This window comes from Gymnogyps californianus, chromosome 1 (assembly GCF_018139145.2).
Source record: "Gymnogyps californianus isolate 813 chromosome 1, ASM1813914v2, whole genome shotgun sequence".
Lineage (NCBI taxonomy): Eukaryota > Metazoa > Chordata > Aves > Accipitriformes > Cathartidae > Gymnogyps > Gymnogyps californianus.
The window spans coordinates 102,992,484-103,017,877 of NC_059471.1; the positions used below are offsets into that span (position 1 = coordinate 102,992,484).

The window sequence follows — 25,394 nt, forward strand, 5'->3', positions numbered from 1 at the left end:
ATACATCTGTCTCAGTCCAAAGCTGCTGTTTGTCATTAAATGCTTATCAGCTATATTACATGTAACATGAGATCACCAAAATCTAGAGAAGTATCTAATTAATTCAATACCCACTACTCCTAGCAGGACCATATCAAGTATGGATAGATGCAAAACTCTTGAGCTTGACACAGACTTCCTATACTTGTCACTAGGACCTACAGATTACTTCTCTTCTGCATAGTACTAAAAAAATGCCTCACGGTTTCCCTGTGATGCAGTGAAAGAAATGGAAAGGCTCAAGCACTGCCTTTAGGCTGAGATGCACAAATGTGGGTAGAAACAACAACTGGATGTGCTGGAGCAGATTTAGCTTTTGGTGCAAACATATACAAGTACGTGGGCTCTGATTCAAGAATGTTTTCTAAATTGTCTCAAATCATTAAAATCACGTTGACATTCAAATTACCATTGCTTGCCCTGAGAGAAAGGTACACAGACATTTAAAAAGCCTAATCATGCACCCACTCACATCTGTATGTGCTTAAATAACCACATAAGTTCGAGATGGATAGATCTGGAGTCAGTTGGATTTGGCTCCAAAGTGCTAAGTCTTTTGTGGTAACTGAATGTGTATTCCCAAGCCACATAGGTGCTTTTGAAAATTATACTCCCTGCAGAGGGTTACTGGCACCATGCAGGAAGAGGCCAAGCACTTTCATTAAGTAATGGGAAATCTATACAAGGATCTACCTTCTGTAGATCTACCTTCTGTTTGTCTCAGGTTTTATGCTCTCTCCTATTACCACATTTTTAGGTTGCTTTATAGAACACAAACCCAGCAACAGCCAGGGTGTTGCTCAAAAGGTGCTCATATGCAGGAGGCCACAGCAGAGAGTTTGTTGCTGTTGCAAATTCCTTCTCTATTTATACTGGGAAACTTTATCCAGTAAGAAGGGTCTGCAGTATTCTGATCCGTGACTTGTAAGTGCTGACATTAGAGGTGAGTGATTTCCAGAGGTGAATGAAGTGCAAGAAATAAGTATGATGGCAGCCTTTCTTGATCAACTGAGCTCTCTCTGCTCTGCCTTCCATCACACACTAATGCCACCATCATGAAGGTCTGTCACAAACCTGCTAAAATGTTTCCTCCACAGAACAGATAGGCAGAGCTAAAGTCTGTGTGAAGGACCACACAAGATAGACAGTGTGAAACATAGACCTGGCAATTTTAAATAGATTCTTGTCCAAGAACAGATTACAATTTTCAGCCAATACATTTTTAATAATATCTATATAAGTAAATAGAAACATTGGCTTGCAGACAAATGGCTTTTAAGACTAATTATTGATCTCTTCTTGATGTTCAGAGATGCTTCTTACAGATTTCACTTGTAGCATGTTTCTTAGGAGTAAAGTTCAGCCTTTGCACAGGGCTGGCATCATGTAAGTCCTTCCCTGTGTGGTATTAAGGGATTTGAACAGCACACGTATCTTGTGCTGGCCTTCTCCATGGCATGAAAATTTACCTTCGTACCTTCAGTGTCAACCACTGAACATATTATTCATACAAGCATCAAGCACCCTCACAACCACATGCTACTATAAATTTAGATATTTAGTGATAAAATGTGAGTCATAAGTAATTAACCATACACCAGCTGAGACTATACAGTGAAGTCAATGACTGGTTATCAAGGTAGACCATACAACTACTTACGATGTTTTGGGTTCTTTTACTTATTCAAAAGGGAACTATCTGTGCCTGAAAGTGTTCACAGTCTGACCAAAGTAATATTAATATTATAGCAACATTAATATATTATCTATTAATTACTACTATAGTGACATTAATATTATATATTAATATATATATTGGGATGCACCTTTACTAGTAAATCAGCAGTGAGAGGACATGTTTCTGGCACTGTAATGCAGTGCTCCACTCTGGTAAGTATGGCCCCTGCACCCCTCTGGCCCAGGCCAACAGCATCCTCTCAACAGCTCCCCATGACAGCTGAGGAGCTAGCACAGTCCAGGGAGCAGCCCCAAGCAGCAGTGTGCATGCAGTCATCCTGCTTTGGAGGGTAAAAGTTTAGTACTACATACATAGGACATTCCTGCCTGCTGGACTTGGTGCCAGAGAGAAGTCCCAGGCACATTTAATTTTCTAGTATACTACCACAGTCTTGGAGTCTGGTCATACAACAGCATCTAAAGCAATGGACCCTGACCTATGGACCCTATCCTTACAGTCTGCATTTAAGGCAAGGAAGAGCTGGCAGAGACAGAGATCAGAGAAGAAGGTAACATGATACAAGGTGTTGTGACACTCGGGTTGCCTAATCATTGCCAGAAGTTGGAGGAAGAAGAGAGGCAAACAGCTGATATTTAGTATACATCACCTCAGTTCAAGACAGCCAACAGAACTAGAGTTTTTGATGTTAATCATACTAAGGACTGATTAACTATACGAAAGTTTATTACTTTGCTGCATTTCTTACTCTATGTTTCTCCCTCATACTAGGCAATTTGTTTGAGTTTCAGAAATACTCTCTCTTATATTTCAATTACTGGCACTTTCAAAATGCCATTGCTCTTGCACCTGAAGTTTTCTTCCCGTCTGTTTCCCCTCTTCTCCATGCACCTGCTTGGAGAAGGTCTATCAACAGCGTAAAAACATACCAAAGGGGGGGACGCGCTCCACTTCTGTTGAGCAGACGTTCTCCTCGTGTGCCCATCTGCCATAGGTGGCAGAGTAGATGATAAGGAACTTGGACTCCTGACAGTGGAGTTTCAGTTCCTGGTTTTCACATGCTGATTTGGTTTTGTACTCAGCTAAAACAGAAGCAAATAACAATATGGTAGCATGAGGCAATGTACTCGGCTGGACTGTTAATAGCAAATAGCAGCATGACAGAAAACAGCTTTTCTGCAAGTTCTGTTGCGAGTGATATGTGGCACTATTACAACCGGAGACAAAGCCAACAGCAAAGCAGAGTGTTTCCTCCAACTGAACTGCTCCCATATGACTATCTAAAGCCTCCGGCTCCTTTTTGAAAGGAATTAAAAAGTTAACTTTTGCCAATCTCCTCTCCCAGTGGAACAGCCTCCCCGGTTCCCGCCTGATTTCCTGGCTTGCTTTCCACCGCTGCTCTGTAGGAGAAGCCTTGTCCTTTCCTTTTGTCTCTCCATGGGACAATGTTGCATTCTACGCCTACTTCAGATGCCTGCCTGAGTGCTGAGAGCCTCCGACCACTCATCAATCATGGGGATGGCTGGCATCACCCAGTGCCACCGCGTACAGCACTGAGCGAGCGCCGAAGAATGGGAGGCACAAAGGCATGGGGACGGGCTACGTATCCTGAGCCAGACAGTGCTCTCAGCTATGTTTGCATGGCTCCACCAAGGTCGGTGGGTTTCCCTGGGCGTGACTATCCAGCACGGGCTCATTTGAAAGTTTTGCTGACAAAGCGATGTGAATCGGGAGCCTGAGAAAAATACACCCCCTCCCTTTCTCAGCTGGCACAGGCACGCTAGCAACGCTCTCAGCACAGAGCTGGGGAAGCCAGTGAGATTGTCTTCCAGACAGCATGGTTTATCCCTCCTAGGGAACTGGTTAAAAACTGCCATCTGGCCAAGGAGGTCTCTTGCTGGCCTAAGCAGCCGCTCTGCTTGCAGCATTTTACTGCTCAGGTCTTCCTGGTCGAGGTATGGTGGCAAACTTTTTTACTGCAGATAAGGCCAGGGAGAAGAGTTTATTCTGCTCCATTTTTTTGTCCTTCAAAAATGTGAAAACAGGAAAAGGAGGTTCCTGAGCTGAGCAGGAGAAAAGGGAAACCTTATTGTTACTGAGTGGTATCCCTGTGAGTGGAGTGTGGGTGTTGGTGCCAGGGTGGGTGAACTGGAGAGAGAAAAATCTCCTTTCTATTCAATAAAGAAAACATTATTGTTTCATTTAGAATAGAATAGATTAAAAAAAGGGGTTAATGTTCTTGGTAAGAGTCCAGTTTCTTCCATTCGAGCTCATCAGCAGTCACAAGTTTCAGTCTAAAAAGAGTGATTTTAAAAAATACTTGACCCGCTGCAGATTGTTACTTCTGCAGAAGCACCTGCCATACCGTACACCCATGAGGATCATGCCAAGAAACGCAGGCTCTGACCCAAGGGCTGACAGCCTAAAGCTGGGCTCTGTGTCTGTACGGCTGTGCTCCATGGTTGCTGGAGAGGCTATGGAAGTACAGTAAACAGAAACAAACCCGCAAGTGGTATAAGACAAGGGTAAAAATACAATAGAGACCTCTGCAGAGATACAGCAACAATATTTCTAAATAGATGAAAAACTAAGGGATTCAGGCAATTGCTTAAGTGCCCACTTGAAGGCAAGGAGACTATAAAATAAAGTTATACTCAAGTGATTTCCTAAGTAAGGATGTTTTGCACAGTCAAGCCTAACAATATTGGTATCTTACCTACAAATATAAATTTCCTGTCACATGAAATCATGTAATTTGCACTGGAACTGGACTATTCCTCAATTCTGAAGGCAGCACTTGCTGTTAAATACACTTTTGACTAGCTTTTGTAAAATTCAGATCACAGAGAATATTATATATCCAAAGTAGCTCATTTCCAGTGGGAAAAATATTAAACAGCTTATAAAAGTAACAAACAGGATCCCAATCCACTTTTGATTAGTAAAATGAGATTTCTAATAACACAGACACAGCTATGATATTCAAATACATCTACTATTAGTAATGCAGTAATTGTAATATGTAAAAAATATTTTTCAAAATATTAAGATAATAAAACAGATCATTAAAATTTTAATTTCAGACATTTTTCCCCCCCTGATGACTGGCCCAGTAGATCTCCCTGGGAGTTCTTGTGTCAGTGCTTTGCCAAAGGTAACATCTGCCTACTCCATTCCCGTATCTCTGCTCTGACTTCAATATTCTGCATAAATTGGCCCTTCAGTTTGCTTGCTACCCCATTCCTGTTCCACCAATGATGTCCATCTTAATGCTCTGATTAAAGAAAATCCCTTTTGTGCTTTCTCCTTTAGTTGTGGGATGGTATTTCTGAGTTGGCTGGTGAACCTATCCATAAATCATCATTCAGCTATTTTCTTTGGGACCCATTTCAGCTACACTGGGGATGAGATGCCAAAAAAAGCTGAGCCCCCAGGCTACTGGGGCTTGTTCTCATATACAATAGCAACAAGAAAAACAATTTAAAAACACCAACAGATGAAACCTCATGATGATTGTCTTAATCTTTCTTACACTTTTCTCATGTTTACTAAGTGCATTCTCTTTGAGGCAGGATTTGTCCCTTACGTATCAATGTCAATTACCTGCATAGAATACAGGTGATTCTACAGTGAAATTCTGTAATAAAGTTAGCCACGCATGTGTATCCTCCAGCCATTATTCTATAAATGGGAGGTAGTAACAGAGAATCTTTGAAAGCTTTGGTCCTACCTCCTTAAGCATTCTTGCATATTCCTTATTATAATATCTTCTCCATCATTTGGATCCTTAGCCCAAGCATCTGGTTTTGCTGCTCAGCTCTCTTTCTAATATGCATTATCATTGCCATCTCTTTAAAAATAATTTCTAAAACATTTTTCCTTTCTAGTCTGATGTCTGACATCTGACTCTGCCGAACTACACTGGTCATTAAATTGGTAGCAAGCACACTGAAGTTAAAAACACAATGGAGAGCTAAGGTAAAGTAGAAAAAAACAATTTGCTATTAATCTAAGAGTCTCAAAACTTCATGTGGATTTATGCAAAGCCTTGTGCAGTGGCATTTTAACCAAAACAAACAATAAAACACACACAAAACCACATCTGCCTGATGTGGATTACTTACTAGGTTTGCATTTAAAGGAGACAAGGAGGAATTTAGTGGTCCCTGGACACAGATCAGGTCCAAAAACCCGACTATTGACAAGGAGTTGGCAGGATCTCAGGTTTTGGCATTCATCCAGTACTTTCTAGAACAATGGGCAAAAAGGATAGGCTTGAAAACAAGGTATGAAGCTATACAGCAATGAGAACACTTAGTTGTACTTTGTCCTATACAGGAGAGAAATCATTCCTTCACAACTTTTTGGCTAGAAACATGTAAGAAACATCTGTATCACTGGATTTAGGCCACATCTCTACTGGACTTTGAGTCATGGCCAAGTTTATGGGAACACATTCATCACAGCAATGCCCATGGCAACTTAGAATGTTACCAATTTGCTGTTGTTTGTCACTTTTCCCTCTGCCCCGAGCCGGTCGGCCAGATGTTGCTGCATGCGACTACAGCCTCAGTGGTGCTTGGGACTCCGTGCAGAACCCAGAACAAGTGGGAACACGCTCAGCCCTCAGCCTCTTCTTTGATGTGCCTGAGGCACTCACACACTCCTGATGGCATTTATGGGAGTGCAATGTCCAGGTGAAGCATTGTAACTCAAAAAGATGTCTTTTTAACCATTTCATCTCAATCTACTTAAGTTTACCTGATCATGCTCTGTAATACCTTCACCTGAAAGAAGTCTAACTAATGACTTGATGTGCTTATTGACACTTCAGCACAACCCTAGCTTTAAGCCATATGTAGGACCTCCTGCTTAAGGGGCACACACTTCTTGCTTGCAGTTACGCACATTATCAGATATTTACTTGACTTGCCACTTGAACAAATTTCAGAATTGGTTTGATCGGATAGCACAGATGTGCCTGTCTATCCTAAGCCTGCTTGTGGTTTTTTTTTTTTTAATGCTGTTCTAAGGCCATATCTACCCCACATTTTTGGGCCCAGCAATATACCATGGTTCTGACTGTGCTGCTTCACTGGGAGTGGCAACAGAGGAGGACAATAAAAAGGTCAGCAGTGTTATAACGCAAAGGGTCATGTGGGCCCTCTCCAAGTCCAGCAAAGAGACTCAGTACTCCTAGTGCTCACATTAGCGTTCCCACTTCATCAGTGGTTTCAGAGCTGTAGCTATAGAAAATACGAAGACATTGCCCAAGATGAGTCTGAGTCCAGCTTTTAACACAGTCACAAGCCAAAGCACCTAAAAAACCCCAGTTTAAATGCAGCAGTGTACTTATGAAATTCTTACTCACCTTCAAAGCCCAGTTTAGAGAGGGCTTTCTACACACTATTTTTGGATAGTCTGTGGTGTTGTGCCCAGGATTCTTGATGTTTAAAATCACAGCAGGCTGCGATAAAGAAGGCGTTGTCTCTGGGTCACCCCACTCTTAACAGGAGTAACTGTAAGATACCATTCTGTGACAGTTTAGGTACTCCTGTAAAATCTATGGGAATTTGTGCCTTGTTTCTCATCAGAAGGGGTCTCAATCATATGAAGAGGCCAAATCACAAATTCACCACTATGACAGCACAAGCTGCACTCTTGTTTCCAGGCTGAAAGAGTTGGCAGTGGCTGAATCTCTCCTGTCATCCCTGGAAGCCATCCCTCCCAAGCAGAAATGATACACATTGGCAGCACATTGCAGTGATCCTATAACACTCTTGCCTTTTTGTTCCCATTGGTAGAAGAGGAGGACTTGCATCCAACGCTTTTTGAGCATTAAGTGCACTCTGAAGAGTTTAAAAGGAAAGGAAAAGCACAGCAGACTTAATTTTACCAGTCAATTCTTCTTTTACAGAGTTGCGAGTCAAACAACTTCTTAATTGGCATGGTTCTGGAACAGGCCAGTGAAGTAGAATTACATCTTTAGTAAGTGGAGATATCTGTCCCCTACTGAGTCACCTTCTGTTTGAATCATCTCCTGTGCATCTGTTTGTATTTTCTCCTACTTAATGCAAACAGCAGTCGCATTTTCTATCATGTTGCTGTGCAAAAACACGCAACCACAAAAGCAAACAATGATACTCATAATGAGATAGCACTGGGCTGTTAATATCTCAAGACCGATCTAACTTTGCAGTGATCCTTTTAATAGAAGGTCACTGTAAAAAATGCCTGTTATGCTTCCTCCCGACTGCAGGGTAGCATCACGCCTGATTATGCAGACTGCAGATGCAGTTCCAAAGGGAAGGGGAGGAGGGATGAGATCACTGGTGCTCTTTTCTAAGAAATCAGTTTACAGGATGTGTCTCTTCTCCTTGACAGAACCGGAACTCCCTGAGATGCAGAGCATTCCTATCTCTCACGTTCGTGGCCTTGTCAAAATGCTTTCATGCCTTTGATCAGTGACAGTGCCTGAATGATGATGATAGTTTATACAACAGTTATCCCATGCTGTGTTTATTATATTCAAGGGAAAAAACTGCCCATGGAGACCTCACAAAGGCATTCACTAAGCCCAAAATAATCATTGGTGTCACTTCGCTGTAGTCAGTAAGACGACATCAAGGATGCATCTGGCCTACTGTTTTTGGTGGAGAGATGTACTTTCACATGGCCCATAGGTCATGTCTGGAATGTCTTTAGAAGTTGCAGTACAGCATGGGCAAGCCACACTTATAAAACTGCCCTAATGCTGTTTCTGGAGAGAGAATATTACTGCCAAACTACTCCGTAAAACTCTTCAACTCACTAGCGGTGGGAACAGACATTCCCTGTTGTCAAGAAGCAATGTGTCAGCTGCAAGCACAAATGTTGCAAGCTTCATCAAAGCTTCTATAGAGCATTTACAACAGCTTCACCAACAGGACATGTTCAGATTCCACTGACTACTCATTTTTGCAATGATTTACTGAATTTGGCCTAACACTGGGTATTTTCACTATGATGAAACAAGCCTTTGACAGCAGTGTAATTCAGACCTTCTAAGCCTTGTTACAAAAGTCTCCACAGCAGAAAGTAATAATTTATGAAGTATAAGAAGTCATTTTAAGCTATACTTAAGCAGGCCCAGCAAACAAACCACAGGATATTACTGATACAAATCACGTATTCACGGAAATGCAGGTATCTGCAGAAGTGTTTAGGATCTGCTGTTTAGCTGTCACGGTGCCTTTTCAGCGAGTGAAGATAGGTATGGAACAAGCCAAACACCAAGCAGAATGCCATCTTATTCAGTGGATTTGTAACCCACCTCTGTCCAATGTTTGTATCCTCTCCTGGGGACAAGGAGGGCCTGCGTGATGGACTAAGACTGGGCTGCTCTGTCATGGCCAGCCCGTGATTAGAAGGGACTTGATTATTTTAGGGAACTTTGAGAACTGGGGTTTCCAAAGCAAGGCTCATCAAAATAGATGGCAATCTACAAAGCTTTCACAATCCTATGGTAATATCCTGCTGGCCAGACAAATCCTTTCAGTTATAATACTTTTGATGGTAAACTGACATAGACACGATGTCACTTCATTCAGCGTTGTGAACACTTGCCGTTTTCACACAGCACAGCTCACCGCATGGAAACCATCAAAAACATTCTGTGCATTAAGAACGTTTACAACATCAATACCTGCAAAGAGGTGGGTGCCACACAGTTTATGGGTTCTGTCATCCTGGTTTCAGGCTCCTGAGTACTACACATGTGGTAGTCTTGCCCGTAAAATGCTGACTGAACACTTATTGTTGAATGCCGAGGACAGCGCAGACTCAAATGTTCCCCATCGCAGGCATAGGCAGTATGATTTTGCAGAAGTTTGGTTAGGTAACCTAGAAAATATTCAGCTCTGTTACAGCTAGTACAGGAAATGACAAGCTCGTTAGACAATAAGAAAACCACAATCAGTCTCTGGAAAGGGCATTGTAGTCAAGGTTATACGTATGGCCCGCTGCCACACCACATGGTTCTGTGAATGGGTCAACCTTTACATGGTAGTAACGCTCAGGTCCGGAAAACAAGAGGTCGCGTGGCAGTGAGTCAGAGCCCTACCAGCACTCCAGCAGCGGCACTATGTCAGAGATGTCATTTCACAGACAATAAACGGGCTCAGGCCCTTGCCAGTCATGGTTGCTAACAATCCCAGGGCATGTTTGCAGAAGTCGGAAGGGCTATTACTTGGTTTTGCAGGCTAGACTCTCACATTCCAGCTGGCTAAGGTATTCCTTACACTTCATCTTAAACTGATGCTTTGCAATTCTGGGCTCCTAGGCAGTTGTGTTTCACATAAGTGGTAATAAAAGTGATTCTCTCTGTATCACTGAATCAGATGCTAGGATAACAGAGGAAAGGTGGTCCCTAAGTGCTGGACAAAGTAGGTGCTGGACAGAAACCCAGAAGTAAGATACACAGAATTTTGTATTTGCTAGAGAGTTTGTCAGTGTTACCAGGAGAGCGAGAGGTAGGATCCGTATGCAGCTGTCCACCTGTACCATCTATTTGCATCTTCTAATAAGTAAGTCCATGAGCAGCAGAGCTAACGACAGCTATTTTTCTGATTTGTATTTCATCGTGTATTGTCTCTTTAGCCAAGATTTCTGTTATCACCACAAATATTTATAAATTTAATCTCCTACTGCCCTTCTCTCTGTTCTGCACAATACTTTAATGGAAACATGCAGGCTGCTACCTTTGACCATTACAAATTAGCCACTGTGATGGGAAACTGTCAGGGGTAATTTAATTCAAAGACTTTCCTCACCTATACTTACGAAGCGTTGATATCTCTGCCACTCTGTCACACTTGATTGAAATCTATCTTTAAGCAGAAAAGGTTTTTGGGTGAAGGGGAAGAAGAGCCATGAGGGCCAGGAGAGATAAAGGATACAAAATACCAGTCTACAAATGAAGCAATATCCCTCCTCATCCTGCATCCATACACACATGGCAATTAGACCCCAAACTACTTTCTTCCCCATGAGTTTTATGACAACCCAACATACTACAATCAAAGCAAATCTGTTTTCTAATTCTTCCACTATTAGCCAAACTGTTTATTAATGTGCATACAATAACTATATTTTAATAGTTACCTTATTCTTATATATGCATTAAATTCTGTATAATTCTCTCTAAAATCAATTCCCAACTTCTCGAACACCAAGTTCATCTACATTCATGTCAAAACCCCCAAACTAAATTCTCCAAACCCAACATATTAAGTAATGAGAAAGCACTAAGAGCTTCCACTGATTTATGTGAGAAAAGATTTGTAGAAGTTTAAAAACTGAGACCATGATTACATACGTATCTTTTTAATTTCAAAAATTATAATTTTCCTATTTTTGCCTCTTTTCCAAACATATAATTGGTCTAAAGACAAAAGCTAGTATCTTCTCCTCAGAAGCCTCGCTTACCCCATTGTGGTGACAGCAACATTATTACTGTTAAGTATAACAGAGAAAAAAAACCAAACCATATTTTCTTGTTTTGGTGGCTGAATCAGAACTAGAATGACAAGGTTTTTGTATCATTAAAACAAAAATTAGCTTTCTCAAAGAAAATACTGAAAAAGAGTTGGCTCATGCCATTTAATTTTCACACTTTTTGCCCTTTTTAAACCTTTCACCAAAGATGAGCAATTTCAAAAAAGGTTTTTAAATAGAAATTTATGTATACTAAGCAAATGATATGAAAATAAAATATTTCAGTTCTCTGGCATCTTTTCCAGCTCCAGCTGTGCAACTGGATTGGAAAATTCAGCTCCCCTATCAGTTACTAAGTCTGGAGAAAGGAGAAGCCTGCTCCGCTATTGCCCTTGCTGTTCCTCATTTAGAGCCCAAGAGAGGACAGGAGTCAGCTAGATGCACGTTCCAGTGCAGCAAAGATGTAGGTGAGTTCCTCATCTCATTGAACTCGCACTGGGCACTGGCACTAATATCAGGACAGAGAGAATTTCATGCCCTGTATTTGCAGTCTAGATCTCAAGGAGACCAGCCCAGCAGAAATCCCCGCAGCTTCCCACAGGTTAAAAAAAAAAAAACAAAACCAAATCCATCCCCTACATTTTCTGTGTAATTGAGATCACAACCAAATCCATCCCCTACATTTTCTGTGTAATTGAGATCACAAATCATTGAGCTTTCCTGCCAGAGCCTCTCCTCTGTCAGCCTGCTCCTGAAAGGTGCTGAGTATTGCCAGGAAAATGGGCCGAATGCCCAATTGCACCCAAGCGACTTTGCTACGGTCCGATACTGTAAAGGGGCCTCCAGTGGCATTTACTGCCGCTGAATGCCTTTGACATTGCCATCATAGCATAAAGGGCCACAGTGTAAAAGAGTATTCAGCCCAACGTGAGTTGTGGGCACTCAACACCTCAAAAGATTCAGCCCGATATTTGTAATCATTTCAATTCTTCAGGTTTTAAGTTACTTGGAGCCAAGAGTGCTGTATACAAAACAGCCTAGTATTCCCTAAAGAATATCAGCTATGTTGTGATTTGGATGAGTTCCCTGGCATCTTAACTGCTACTTTGATCCTGCAAATTCCTAATCCAGTATCTAAGCACCTTTCTCCAACAATTGCAACTATTCAATCCTTTAAAAAAATGCCTTTATAAAAAAATTGCTCTGATTCCGTATAAGCAATATGGTTCACTTGTAAAAAGTGTTAGATGGACTGGTGAAAATAAGACATCAGGCTCTTCAGCCTTCCAGGTGGCATTTAAAGTGACTCTGCTGTTATTAAAATCCTTGTGTATTTGCACACAATAAAGGATAAAAATAGCAACGGAAATTTGCTGAAACTTAATGTGAAAACTAATGATAAAAGAAGTGGTGATGTACTAGTATCTAAATTTCTTGTCTCACATGGCAGACCGCGTAAACCTGCATTTTTTATTACTATATGCACAGACTACATAGACACAGGTGGAGCGGTCAGCCCTTTGCAAAGAGCGGTGCCGACTCGGCAGCTCACAGCCCATGCTGAGAAAGAATTCCCACTCAAAAAGTCAGGATTTCCTCTTGCTCTTCCCCGAAAAACTCCAGCTTCTTTCCTCTCCTCATGCTGGCCCTCTTCATGTACCGGGGTGCTGCCTGCCCTGCGCTCGGCAAGGGAATGAAGTCTCCTCAGCAGCTACCGCCTCTCGCCTCGGTCCCGGAGTGGTGCTTGCGCAGGAGGGAGCAGTTTCCAGTTGCTTTCCCTCCTTTCCTGGGCAGTGTGGCCTTGTAGTCACCCTGGTAGAAAGCTTCATCTTCTTGAGACCATGAGTATCCCTATATTGTTTACCAAATTCTGTGCAGAAACACACTTCCCTCGAGGCAGCAAATTTAGGAGAACGACAACGTAAGGTTAGGGGGAAAAAATATGTTCTTATCTCTACAGTTAATAACAGCCGTGATTATCAGGAGAGAGGGCATTGTAACAGTTGAATGGGTCTGTCACTCTTTCTGAGGCATGCTTCCTTTTCTGCATTTCTCTCAACCGGCGCAATTAAATCAGGTCATCCAAAATAGACAGCAGGGTTGTGTCACTGTCCAAACAGCAGGATTGTGTCACTTTCAGGCACCGGCCCAGCACATCGCCTGGGCTACAGGCGCTTCAGGGCACTATTTGTTGTTCAGAATCTCTCGCTTTGTATTTGTTTAATTAATCAGTATCTGTTAGTTGTGAATTCTGAGAAAACTTTTTTTTTTCCAAATGTCTAATATGGGAGCTAGAGGCTGCGCCTGGACTACAACACACCTCTAAGTCCTGGTCCCCTGCGTGCTAGGGAAGTACTCGCTAGCTCCTCTCCAGCCAGCACACGAGGAGATTCCCTTCCCCTGGAAAGCGGGGCACAGGGAGGGCTGGAGCACAACCGCGGCTCGCCCCAGCGTGGATGGAGTGAGGTCACGGCTGTGCGTGCGCCTGGACTGGGAAACCAGAATACTTGTGAGTTATGGGGTTTCTTACCCTGAGCAAACAGAATCTTAAGCAGACCCTATAAAAATCCTTAGATGGCTTAATGTTTTAAACGTAATGTTGGGTTTTTTCTCTTTGTTTTCTGGGTTGTTGGGTGATGGGGGGGAGGTGGTGTTTAGCTACAGCAGTCATTCTTTCAAGCATTATTCTGCAATGAGGAGGACTATAGATTTCCTCTTCCTTTCTTAAAAAATAATAAATGTCCATCTTCTTTAAAACAATATGAAACTTTTTATGGAAAAAAAAAGTCAACTACTGTGAGAATTGCCTAAATTAGAAAAACTTGGCAATACTGCAGTGTCCCAATAACATCTCTACGCCTCTGTGTGAAAGCCCTACTAGGAGCTTCCCCATTTATCCAAGACACACATTCATAAGCAATGTATGGGGTGCTCTGCATACAAAATCATGTACAAGACGTTATAGACTGGCCCAGAAGTTAAGCCTGAATTGTACGGCAATAAACAGATCCCATTGATTTGAAGGCCAGAAGGTATCATCCCACCCAACTGTCTGCATAACCCAGACTACTCACTCATTGTAACTTTTTACTGAGACTCAAAACACCAATGCAGAATCCAAGCGTAATCCTTTCTTCCAGAATTAGCCAAATTAGTCACAGCATCCACTGTGTTGACAAAGAACTTCAACTAGAAAAACACAGCACCAGAAAAACACACAAAACACTGAGGCTGAGCAGCTGAACAAAGCTTTAAGCCTTACTGATCACTTCTTGTTGCAAAGGAGGACTGATAAACTGTAATAACAATGACAGACAAAAATAACTGGTGTAAGAGAGTAAAGGTTGTAAATAGATACCTCTTTGTGTGAAACAGAGCTCTTAAAAGGTTATAGTTTTTATACTCAACATTTGCTCCTGGCATTATTGCTTTGAATAGCAACAATAATGGTAGTAATGAACCTGAAGGTATGAAAATCCAGAAAGAATCTTTTTTTCTCCTAAAAACACTGTAAAACTGGGAACCTAGAAAGTTTCAGTTTAAAAAAAATATGAATACCAAAAAGCCTGGAAGGGGTCAGCCAAAAGATGTGTTACGTTTCCTGCGTATGGCACAAGACAGTACAGGGTACTCAGATTTGCTGGATTCGCTCCTTATGGTGGAGGATGCTAACACAAGGCCTTAAGGCCCTTTTTCAGTTGTCAGCATTAGAATAAAAAAGAAATGTGTGTATTCTGTCCAGCCTCACTGCACTGGCATGAACCTTACCATATGGAAGCATCAAGGAGAACGGCATTTCAAGCTGTGAGTCTAGTGCCTAGCACATATTAAATGCAATCTCAGCGTTGACTGATGTAATGTCTTTTTGGCAAGAGAGCAGCTTTGCAATGTAATATTTTTAGAGCCTGAAGCTGAGTAGCTTACAGCCTACGAGGCTTCTCAGAATCGGGCCTTCACATACAGATTTAGTAATATTAGTTCCTGTGCATCGTTCAATCTAGCTTAATTAGCACAGCAATTTGCTAGCTCGTTTTAAAGACATACAAATCCATTTTGGATCAAAATAGATTGCAATAGCACACATATTGTTGTGGGAGTCCCAGAAGGCTAATCCATTCGGTAAATCTACATCAGCTCCCACAGTTTTATGAAGAATTGTGCCAACAGTCATTAAAAATACACAAGCAAGATTGGCCAGTTTGAAGGAAGAGATCTCATGCAGTGATAACAGAATTGTTGATAAACTCTACTACAAACACCATTAGAAGCATCAATCTGATATTTATTGGTATTTCGGATCCGGCTGCAGTACTTCTCCAGCAATATTTTCTCTATTGGTTTGTGAAGGAAGCATTGAAGAGAAATTAACCCCTAAGTTTCCTGCTCCATCCCCTCTGCCATACCCTCCACTGGTCTTCAGAGGCAGCTACGCCACAGACCATGCTGTTCAGGGTTACTGCATAATCACTGCTTTCAGAGCCGGGCTGTGTGTGTGGATATGACAGTACCTATTTGGCTCCGTTCACAGAAGCAAGGATTTGCCTCTTGTAACTCTCTTTAGTCTCTTACCTCGGTTGCCTGCAAGTTCTTTCTGTGGTAGCTCTTTTTCAGAATTAGTAATTGTGACAGAGGGCAAAATCATGACAGGAAAGACACTGTTTCTAAAATTCACAACACTATGTTTCTTGCCCCATCATTTCATTCTTTTTCATCCAAGTGCCTTGTAAGCATACTGTTGGAGTCATTCTAGCCAGACTTGGTCTTACAGTCCTTTATCAGTAAGGAATACCCTTAGGCAGAAGCACTGTTTATTCTACTCCTTGTTCAGAAATGAGCGTAACAGCTTCACTCAGCAGATAGATACACATAAAAATCCATACTTGCTTAATATATGTTTTCTTACATAGTCACTAATTTGACTTAATTTCCCTCCATTGCTTGTTTTTTTTCAGTGTGCCTTTTTCCACTATTCCTCTCAACACTCATGCTCTTTACAAGCAACTGCTATCCTACTAACTTCATCCTTTTGCTTGTACTGCGGGAGATGGCATGAAAAGCTCGTTTGCCATGCAAGGAAAATAATTTTTGTACAATCACTGTATTTTTTATATTATCTATACCTTTCTGATGTGGGCATAGATGTTCACTTGGAAAAACTAGTGGTAATCTAGTTTCACTGATAAGCTAGTGACCATAAAAAAACTTCCCATTTCCAAACGTCTATTTTGGTTTCAGAGCATCCAAAGCTGTTGCTTTTCTTAGAATCAGTCCTTGAGAGTTTTCAGTTGACCATTTCTAAAGGAGATGAAGCTTATGAGTCATGATCTCTGTCCATCTGCCATTCCCTCACTCAACTCAACAACTTTTAAGCTCAATGGCCAGTTTCAAACCTGAGGGGTATAGGGCTCAAAGAAATAAAGTTCCTACCAGTTGCATGAAAATTGAAGCCTGAGCTGACAGGTCAAAGTAAGAACTGTCACTTCCAACTCAGCCTAATTGACTAATGCTAAAAGTCAGCTGGCTGCTGAAGAGACGGCATACTTGCACCGGAGAGCTCATCAGCCTGCTGCTAATGGAGCAATTTGTTTTCACTGGCCTTAATGACAAATAAAGGATTAGGTCTTCAATAAGAAAATGCTTAAGTTAAAAGTGAAAATGCTTTTGGGATAGTATGGCAATCAAAGCAGGCATCAGTGATGAAGATGTCAGTCAGGTTTTCCATGAACTGCTTTATCAACATGCACTTTCCTAAGGAAATTGTGTTGTTTAATTTTTCCCCTCATAGTCATACCTCATGGATCATAACCATTTCATTGAACCTAACTCTCACTGTCTGCTAAATCTGAGGGTCAAATTAAGCAAGGGCTTTGTTCCACTTAAGGCAGAGAAAAGACCCAGGTAACTAGCAAATAATTCAGCGTAAAAACACATTCAAACTCTAGTATGTGAACAGGGTTTATTCAGTGAGTAGCAGCACACGCAAGAAGCCAAGCCATGAGCTCTCTTTAGAAAAACAAAACCAAGACATCATGAAGAAAGCATAGACCTCCTGTAACTTTTTGGTTATGCCAAATGGGCATTGTTTCTCCAGGAACCACACAACCTCTTCATATCCATGCCACTCAGCTCAGACTTGCAGTTATGCAAACTAATTTTTTGCAGAGTGGGAAAATCCATGAATCCTGCATTCACAGACCAGATGCCTATTCTCTCTCTCATATCCTCCCACAGCTGTCCTCTGTTTCCTTCAGATCTACAGTTTCACATTCCCTTGTGTTGTCTCCTAGGAGTGATCCTTATTTTCATTGTATCCCAATGGCTTTCTGAGGAAATTGGAGAGATCCCTATGCACTTCCTTTTTCTCACTCACTTTCTCTTTTTATTTCCTTCTTCCCTTCTTGTGTTAGGAAGAGGCAAACTATTACTGATCCCCAAAGATTTTGGTCTGTAGTAAACTCCACGCTATGGTCAGTTATACTTCTCTCAGCTATTCCATGAAGCCATAGGGGCAAACACTTGTGCTGGGACTTAATATGGAACAATTACAGTAGAAAAGGAAGATTTTCTCCCTCATATCCTAAGATGCTGACAAGAGGTACAACACTGTTAAGGGAGACTGAGTCTCTTTTCCGCCCTTGCCAAAAAATCCTTCTTTTGATTGGAGACAGAGTAGCCTCTTCTAGTGCCATTAACAAGAAGTAACGAGAAAGGCTCAGCGGGCGGCAACTGCTTCTGGAAACAGATTGAGTGAATCATTATGCCCAAGAGACAGCAAAATTACGATCTTCCCAAAGACTGCAAGTAGGAGGATCTCAGGGACTAGAGGAAAATATTTCTTTGAAAACTTGGATTTATGAGCTTGAACCTCCATGCAAACTTGAGGGGGGGCCTGTTCATTGCCAGCTCCTCAGAAAACAAAATACAGGTTTTGTTTTGCAAACAGAACTCTGACTCAAACGTTGCCTTTTTTGTATTCCCATTTATATTTGACACTCAAAAAAATCAGATAAGTTACAGATCAGGGAATTTGCCTACTGAATCACTAAGTCCATCCTGTGGCAGCTCACAGATCTGCAGTGTTACGATGGCTTATAGTACAGCAAGTCCAAGCCAGAAAAGAAAAAAAACCCCCCACCTTACCCTCATAGCCTGATGATTTTCTTTACAACATTTCATCGTCCCCAACTCCGTTTTAGCCTGAAGAAATGAAAAGTCCAAAACTGCAAAATTATTCTGAAAAATTAATGCTTGTCTTCCCATCCAAGAATAAATACAATGAAGAAAAATAAACAGGTATTTGTGGGTTGAGACCCTCACCCAAAGCCCAGTGAAATCCTTGGGAATCCTTCCACTGACCACAGGCTTTCAATCAGGTCTTATATTATGAGTGATGTTTTAAAATTAATTCTAAATTAAGAGCCAAACATCATTGGTATTTAATTTGTTGCCAGAAGCCACACAATAGACCTTTGAAACAAAACTCTTAAAATGCATAGAAATTCAGATGAAATGACTCACCAATGCTGAACAAATAAGGCGCAACCACGCCTCCTGCTCTTCAGCTCCCTTTAAGACACTATTTTCTCTGTGTTTGGTAATATATCAAAATATTTCAATTTTAATTGTAGATTATGGTTGGCAGATGACAGAATTCTGGTAGCTGATGACTAGTCAGACAGTGCTTTCTCTGTCTGGGGACACTTCCATCAAAATCTGAGTATTTATTTGGAACAGGTCTGTAACCCCTTTCTCTAATAAAGCTGAGACTGTCTGGAAGCTCTGTCTTACTAAGAAGGGTACTGGCAGCAGATGGAATAGGAAGGCGGGGGGAGCTAATCCTTGCGATTTATTTTGAATAAAAGTAACACACAATGTGTCAGGTGCCAGCAATCTGCACAGTGAGAACAAAGAGAGTTCCTGCCCTAAAGGTGTAATAATCTGAAAGACAGACTCAAACATGTGGGTCTCTGAGCAGTGGACCTCAGGAAGTCATGTTTCCTATCGGTTTGTGTCTCATGCCTGAATTTCCCAACATCAGTTGTAGGGGTCGGAGCACCACACTATGCTTTAACTTACTTCGGGAGAGCTTTTGGAGCAGCATCCTTTCTTGGGGATGCTCACAGGGCCTAGCTGCTTATGCTCACAAAATGTGTAGGAACTTAATAGGACCAAAGCTTTTACTTCTCTAACAAGGATGATTAAATCTGATCAGTGGATTTAACAAAAAATATTAAGCAAAATCCACATCTAAAACGGGATTTCATAAGCTACACTTCCTCAGGAAAGCAGCGAGAACTGCAGAGACAGGCCTGAAACAAAACCTTGGATCTCAGCACCATGATCTAAACTACAATCTCACTTCTGACACACAGCTCTCTGTTCCACAGAACAAATCCCAGATCCAAACCCACTCCACTTTGAGAAACTTTAAACCAGACTTTGAGGTTTAACTCCCATATTACTGAAATGAAACATGTTTCTAAAATGAAATGTTTTTCTTTAAACAAAGCAACCAAAATTTTCATTTGACTTTTACAAGGCAGTATCAAGAAGATGCATCATTGACATCACTCCTTTTAGCACCTCTTTAAATATCCTGGTCGAAGGACAAGCTCTACTGGCCACAGTGAGTCAACAGAACCGACTCAAGAAAATTTATACAGGATTTTATCTGACCAACACAAACCCAACAAAAAACCCTCTGTATCATTGTGGTTGGTCATGATTGATCCTGCCACGTTATTATAAACAAAGCATTTGCTTGAAGCATTTGTTTGCTTTCCTTTTGCCTGGGGGAATCTGGGATGGGTGAATGCCACAGAACTTAATGGAAACTTTTAATGCAGAAATGCTACAGGATCAGATTATATTTCTTGGGTGAACTGGTTTGCTTTTCCATTAGATCCATTTGTTTTCTATTGTTGGGTCAGAAGATCAAGTCTATGGAGTTAAAGCAATGCCTGGTTCCGTCTGAACTGTTCTGGAAAAAGAAAGAAAAGTTGACACCAGGTTGACACCAGCGGACAAAGATTAAAAGGTTCTACCTAAGCAGCGGCTGCTTTTTCTGTTCACATCCAGAAAGTCATTCTTCAGCCCAGTTATGCAATCACATAGTTACTTCATTTTTGATCTTCGGTTACAGCCACGTTTCTTGAAAGCTGCCCAGAAAACCTGGCTGGGACTAAGGTAAAGAAAGGGAGATTGACCGATGAAGTGAGCAAAAGAGGCCAGTTCAAGCAGAAAGCCTAAGTTCAAAGTAGCATGGAGAAAAGAAGAAGAAGAAAGGGGTATGAAAAAAGGTAAATGGGTGTCCTCCAGTGTTGCCAGAGAGAAGGAATTTGTTCCCAGATGGGTAAGAAAGAGGTCAGTTCACTTTTGCAGCAGACAGGGAAAAGGTGGGAGAAGGAGCAGGGCTAGGACAGAGAGCCAAGGGGAGAGCCGAGCACTTTTCACACTGCCAGCAAGGAGGGCAGGGGGATGAGACGAGGGAGCAGTGACTCCTGCTGTTGGGAAGGTACACGCTTCTGAGCAAATGCCACCATCCCCAGCAAAACCAACTCTCCCTCAGCAGCAGTGGTAGCAGACAGTTGGGCTTTCTATAGCACCAGTATAGGTATATAAGTTTAGTATATAAGTTAAGTATATTACGTAAGTTTGCTGGTTTTGCCAGCTCCTTATCTTGCCTGTTTTGGGAACCAGTCCTTCAACATAGAGGAGCTGCGAGGAAACGGCTGTCATGTGGCCTTGATTTCTTGAAAAATGTGTCCCTCTTCACTTCTGACAGTCTCCTGGGAGCCCAGAGAATTTAGCATTTTGGCTCCCAGAGACTGGAGAATTAGCAAAATTCACAGCAGTCTTCAGTCTCCTGGATTGGGACCTGATCTGAAATGTGAAAGCTGCAAACGATCACTGAGAAAAACATGAGGACAGAGCTTTGTCAAGTAGGAATGAAACTGTGGACATAAATAAATATTTTGGTGAAAAGGTATTTTAGATGTGTTTTGAAGAGTAGGCATGAGGGGAAGAAAATTCTCTAGCTGTAGGATCAAACCAATATGCATGAAGATTTAAGGAAAGAACTGTGGATTAAATCTCTCTCTCTTCTTCCAAACCTTCAGCCTTCAGTTTCAAATTTGGGCATAAATGCTTGGATTCCACTTTTAAAAATTAATCACATAGAGGACTGCAGACCTCAGAGCAATCCTCCGCTTTCAAGAACCAACGCAATTAATAAATATGTTCTTTGTGGCCACTAAACTGCTAGAGAAGAACAGATTATGCAGATCTTTCAGTATTGTGTATATCAACATTACTTCCAGTATCTCCTGTTATTAAAAGGAGAAACTAATTTTGCTTACTGACACCGAGTCCTCCTCACAGAATTTGATTTAGAACTGCTGCTGGAGTCTTGTTTCAGAACATTTCTCTCCCTAGAAAATACCAATTCACCTACCAATTCATAAAATGTTATTGCATGGTGAAGAAATGCCTCTAAAAAAAAAAAACCCCAAAACAACCAACAAAAATTTTTTTTTCATAGTTAAAAGCTGGACTGAGAAACGTGAGAGAACAAGAACCTGCAGCTCTGTATCCTATAAGGGCAAGAGTAACAAGAAGACCACAACAGCAACTGACCTGCAATAACCAAATGAAGAGATTCTACTCGCAGCCAGAGCTGCCAACCTCTCTTTTATGAAAAGGGAGGGATAAATACTGTACTAGTTGCACTGCTTCTGTTCTGTGAAGTGATCCATAAAAAATGACCACAGTTTTCTAAATGGGGAAATAAATACAAGTCAAACATAAAAAAAAAAATAACCCTTCACTATCCACATACACTATTCCATGCTCCCCTTTCCAAAACATCAAACAGATCCCAAGCGGGGTCATCTTTGTGTTGTTAAAAGCAAGTGGCTAGGTCTTGTGATTAACGAATGGACTCTGGGCAGGTTAGAATTGCCAGCACAATTTAATACACACATACAGAGAACAACAAAGATTACACGTGCAGTTGTTGCAATCTGACAGCAGTCTGGGAAGTGATTACAGAAAGCTGTCAGAATGGCGGGGGGAGAAGGAGAGAAGAACAGAGTTTGGGCTGCTGAGGTAGAGATCTGATGCTGGAAACACACAGAGCGGAAAAGGCAATGACCCAAAAAAGTATGCACGTGATAATCTGAGTATAAAAGCCTGAAATCTGTGAAAAGGAGGAAAAGTTGAAGCAACTGGCCTTCCAATTCTCTGTGCACGCCTAAATTCCCAGTACCAGATCAAACCATGCAGAACACATTCAAGGTGCAGATCTCAGTTCCTTTTGCTGTGACATGGGCTGCATGTGGAAACCTATAACCTGCTGCCTGGAAGCTTCACCCTCAGAAGGGGAGGGTTAGACCTGACCCCTTCCAGAAGAGTGAAAGTACAGGTGGTGGGTAAAGCAGGGGGAGCCAGCTCCCCGCTCCTCATCCCTCGGGATAATCCCCCAGGAGCTGCCTGCACCTTGGCAGCTGCAGGGCACTGCCCCTTTAAACGGGGCAGATTTGTTTTCATGTAAATTCAACGGAGCTTATGAAAACCAAGTCGCTATTCCTGCTGAGGGAGGGAGCAAATAAGTAAATTCAGCAACTCTAGAAGCTCAGCTTGAACCTGCTGGTACGAAGCTTGTTGTAATTCTTTAACAGGTATTAAACAGGCTGGGGATGGCACTGCAGGGTGTCATCTTACGTCTGACAGTTCCTGGGCCACAGAACCTACTTCTGAAGGAGCTAAAAACTTCTCCGTGTGCTCTGGATACCTTTTTTTAAAAGGCTCCAGTAACATTTTGGTCTTTTCTGTCGTTCTGGATTAGATCTCCATGTTAAAAGTAAAAAGCAAATGTGAGCAGAATTTGTTGAGGCCTGGAAACTTCCCAGTCTGGCAAGAATTTTGGAATCTGATTTTCTTTTCTGCATCTTACTTACTGAATTGTCTGCGTGACATTTTTCATACTGATCTCTGGGGTGAGACAGATTTTTCCTTGGTCATTCTACCTATTCAGAAAGTTCAGTGCACAATGAATACTGCATACAGCTGTACTTCTGAAATGTATCTTGGATAACCTTATCTAAATAACTTCATTTGAAAAATGAATGGACTTTTGTGAGAGGAACTTTCCTAGATAAACTAGAGGGATATTTTTTAACTCAGCGGCTATTTGAAAGGGAAAATTTGAACATTTATTTTATTTTCTTGTGGAGAACTACCATGTGATTCCAAAACTAACATCTACAAGCCAGCAGTTAAGCCAAAAAAACACCAAAGAATGAGATAGCAAACATTTAAAAGCCTTTTACATATGAAAGGAATCTAATAGGAGAAACGTAGTTTATCCAAGTATATAATTCTGGTCTTTATATTTGGTGGTTGTTTGCTTAGAAATGTTCAGGCTTGCAGAGTTGGACACAATAATAAAATCACAAACTGTATTTTCCTATTGCTGAGAAAATAGTTTCTACAGAACCATCACCAGCATTTTGAACTGTATTAACGCAAACTATGTTAATATACATAACAACACATTTGGACTATTAATTATATACTAACTTTGTTCCGGTGCACTCGACTGGCTTTTGGAAAGTTCTACTCTGTTCATTAAGGGTAAGGTTTGCTTTCTGCCCTAGAGGCAGTTCCTTAAGCTTGCAACTGCCAGGAATATGCTGTGCTTACTGTGAAATACAGAAAGGAGAGAAACCACTCTCTACATAACTTTCTAACAGCACTGAGATGTCCTGGAGCACAAGAAAAGTTACAAGAGTGCAGTTTTCTCAAACAGAAAAGAAAGATTGCTTCTTTGTTCTGCTGGAAACAAGGACGTCTTTCCAGTTTCTACAGTCACTTCATTTTGCACTGACACAGCACCCTCGCAGCGATCACGTATGTGATTTTTGAATGACAACTAGTGCCTCTGCTCACTTTGAAGCGACTCTCACCATCCCAGCACTACGAGGCAAAACACTCTCCCAGCAGAGAGAAGCGCAGCGCTGGTTCGCTACCGGAGTGAAGGACGGCTCACTCAGGGCCCGACTCCAAGTCTCCAGGAGAAAGTGGGAATCTTTCCAGGGACTTCCACGCACTTTTGAATCGTGAATCGGCCAGGGCCGATTCACGCACAGCTTTTCCACCGCGCAGCTGAGAAGAACCCGACAGTTCCAAGTCCTCACGTCCCTGCCCACCCGACCCCTCTGGAAGCCCGCAACCCTCTCCTTTTTCCTCCCCTCCCTCACACGGTGCCGCAGCTACGGCACATCTCAATCACGCGCCCGGGCTCCCCTGGGCACAGGCCCGCGTCCTGGCCCCCAGACACGACGTGCGTGGAGCTCGCCGGTCCATACGCTGCTTTCTGAGCCGTTCCGGGCGGGGTCCGTCCCCGGGCCGCGGAGCGCAGGAGGCAACCAGCCCCGGCCCCTCCCGCGGCGGAGAGCGCCGGCACCTCACGCCCGCGCCTGTCCGGGAGTGCGGGGGTACGGCGGCTCCCCTCCCGAGGCGTTATGGAGGGCTGGCAGCCGGGAGCGCCGCCAGACCTCTGCCCGGCGGGCGGGGCGCAGGTGCTCTCCTCCTGCTCCGGTGGCCGCCGCCGCGCCCCACAGAGCCTCCCCCCAGCCGCCGCGCCCCTCAGCCCCCCGCGCCGGGCACCGCGTCCCGGGCGTCCGTTAGTCGGTCCCGGCCCTCCCGCCGCCGCCGTACCTGAGAAGTCGGCGAGCGCCGCGACCTCGGCGCTGCACACGAGGATCACGCAGGAGAGGAGGCGGAGGAGCCGCCCGGGCTCTACCTGTCTCCGGCGTGGGTGCTGCCCCGCATCCCCGTCCCTCATGGTGCGGGAGAGGGCAGCTCGGGGCGGGGGGCCAGACCCGCCGCCTCACATGATGGAGCCGGCCCCGGCTGGCGGCACGGCCACCCCCGGCCCGCCGGGCGCCCTCCGCCGCGGGGCAGCGCCGGCTGCCCCGGGACCGCGCGGGCGGCGGGGCGCGGGAGAGGAGGAGGGCGGAGCAGCCCTGCCCGAGGCCGCAGCGCAGCCGCCCCCCCGCCGCGGCGGGAGGGGGTCCCGGGAGGCCCGTCGCCGCCGCCGCCGCCGCGGGGGAGCCCGCAAGGGCGGTGGGGAAGGGCAGAGGCTTCTCGGCGGCGCCGTGCCTGGCACTGCCCTCAACGCACA

General features: G+C 43.1%; 1 protein-coding gene across 4 annotated transcripts in view; it reads right to left on the minus strand.

Moving 5' to 3' along the window:
- EVA1C (eva-1 homolog C) overlaps positions 1 to 25,148 on the minus strand; it is a 40,245-nt gene extending 15,097 nt beyond the window's left edge. For 3 of the 4 annotated variants that reach the window (XM_050915124.1, XM_050915122.1, XM_050915123.1), the window contains exons 1-4: positions 24,929 to 25,148; positions 9,420 to 9,616; positions 5,860 to 5,983; positions 2,665 to 2,817 (exon numbers count right to left, since the gene is read on the minus strand). In XM_050915124.1, the coding sequence (XP_050771081.1) occupies positions 2,665 to 2,817; positions 5,860 to 5,983; positions 9,420 to 9,616; positions 24,929 to 25,055 (601 nt within the window). In that variant the 5' untranslated portion in view covers positions 25,056 to 25,148. The remainder of the gene's footprint in view (positions 1 to 2,664; positions 2,818 to 5,859; positions 5,984 to 9,419; positions 9,617 to 24,928) is intronic. The other variant, XM_050915125.1, reaches the window with a different exon arrangement.
- Positions 25,149 to 25,394: the final 246 nt, after the last annotated feature.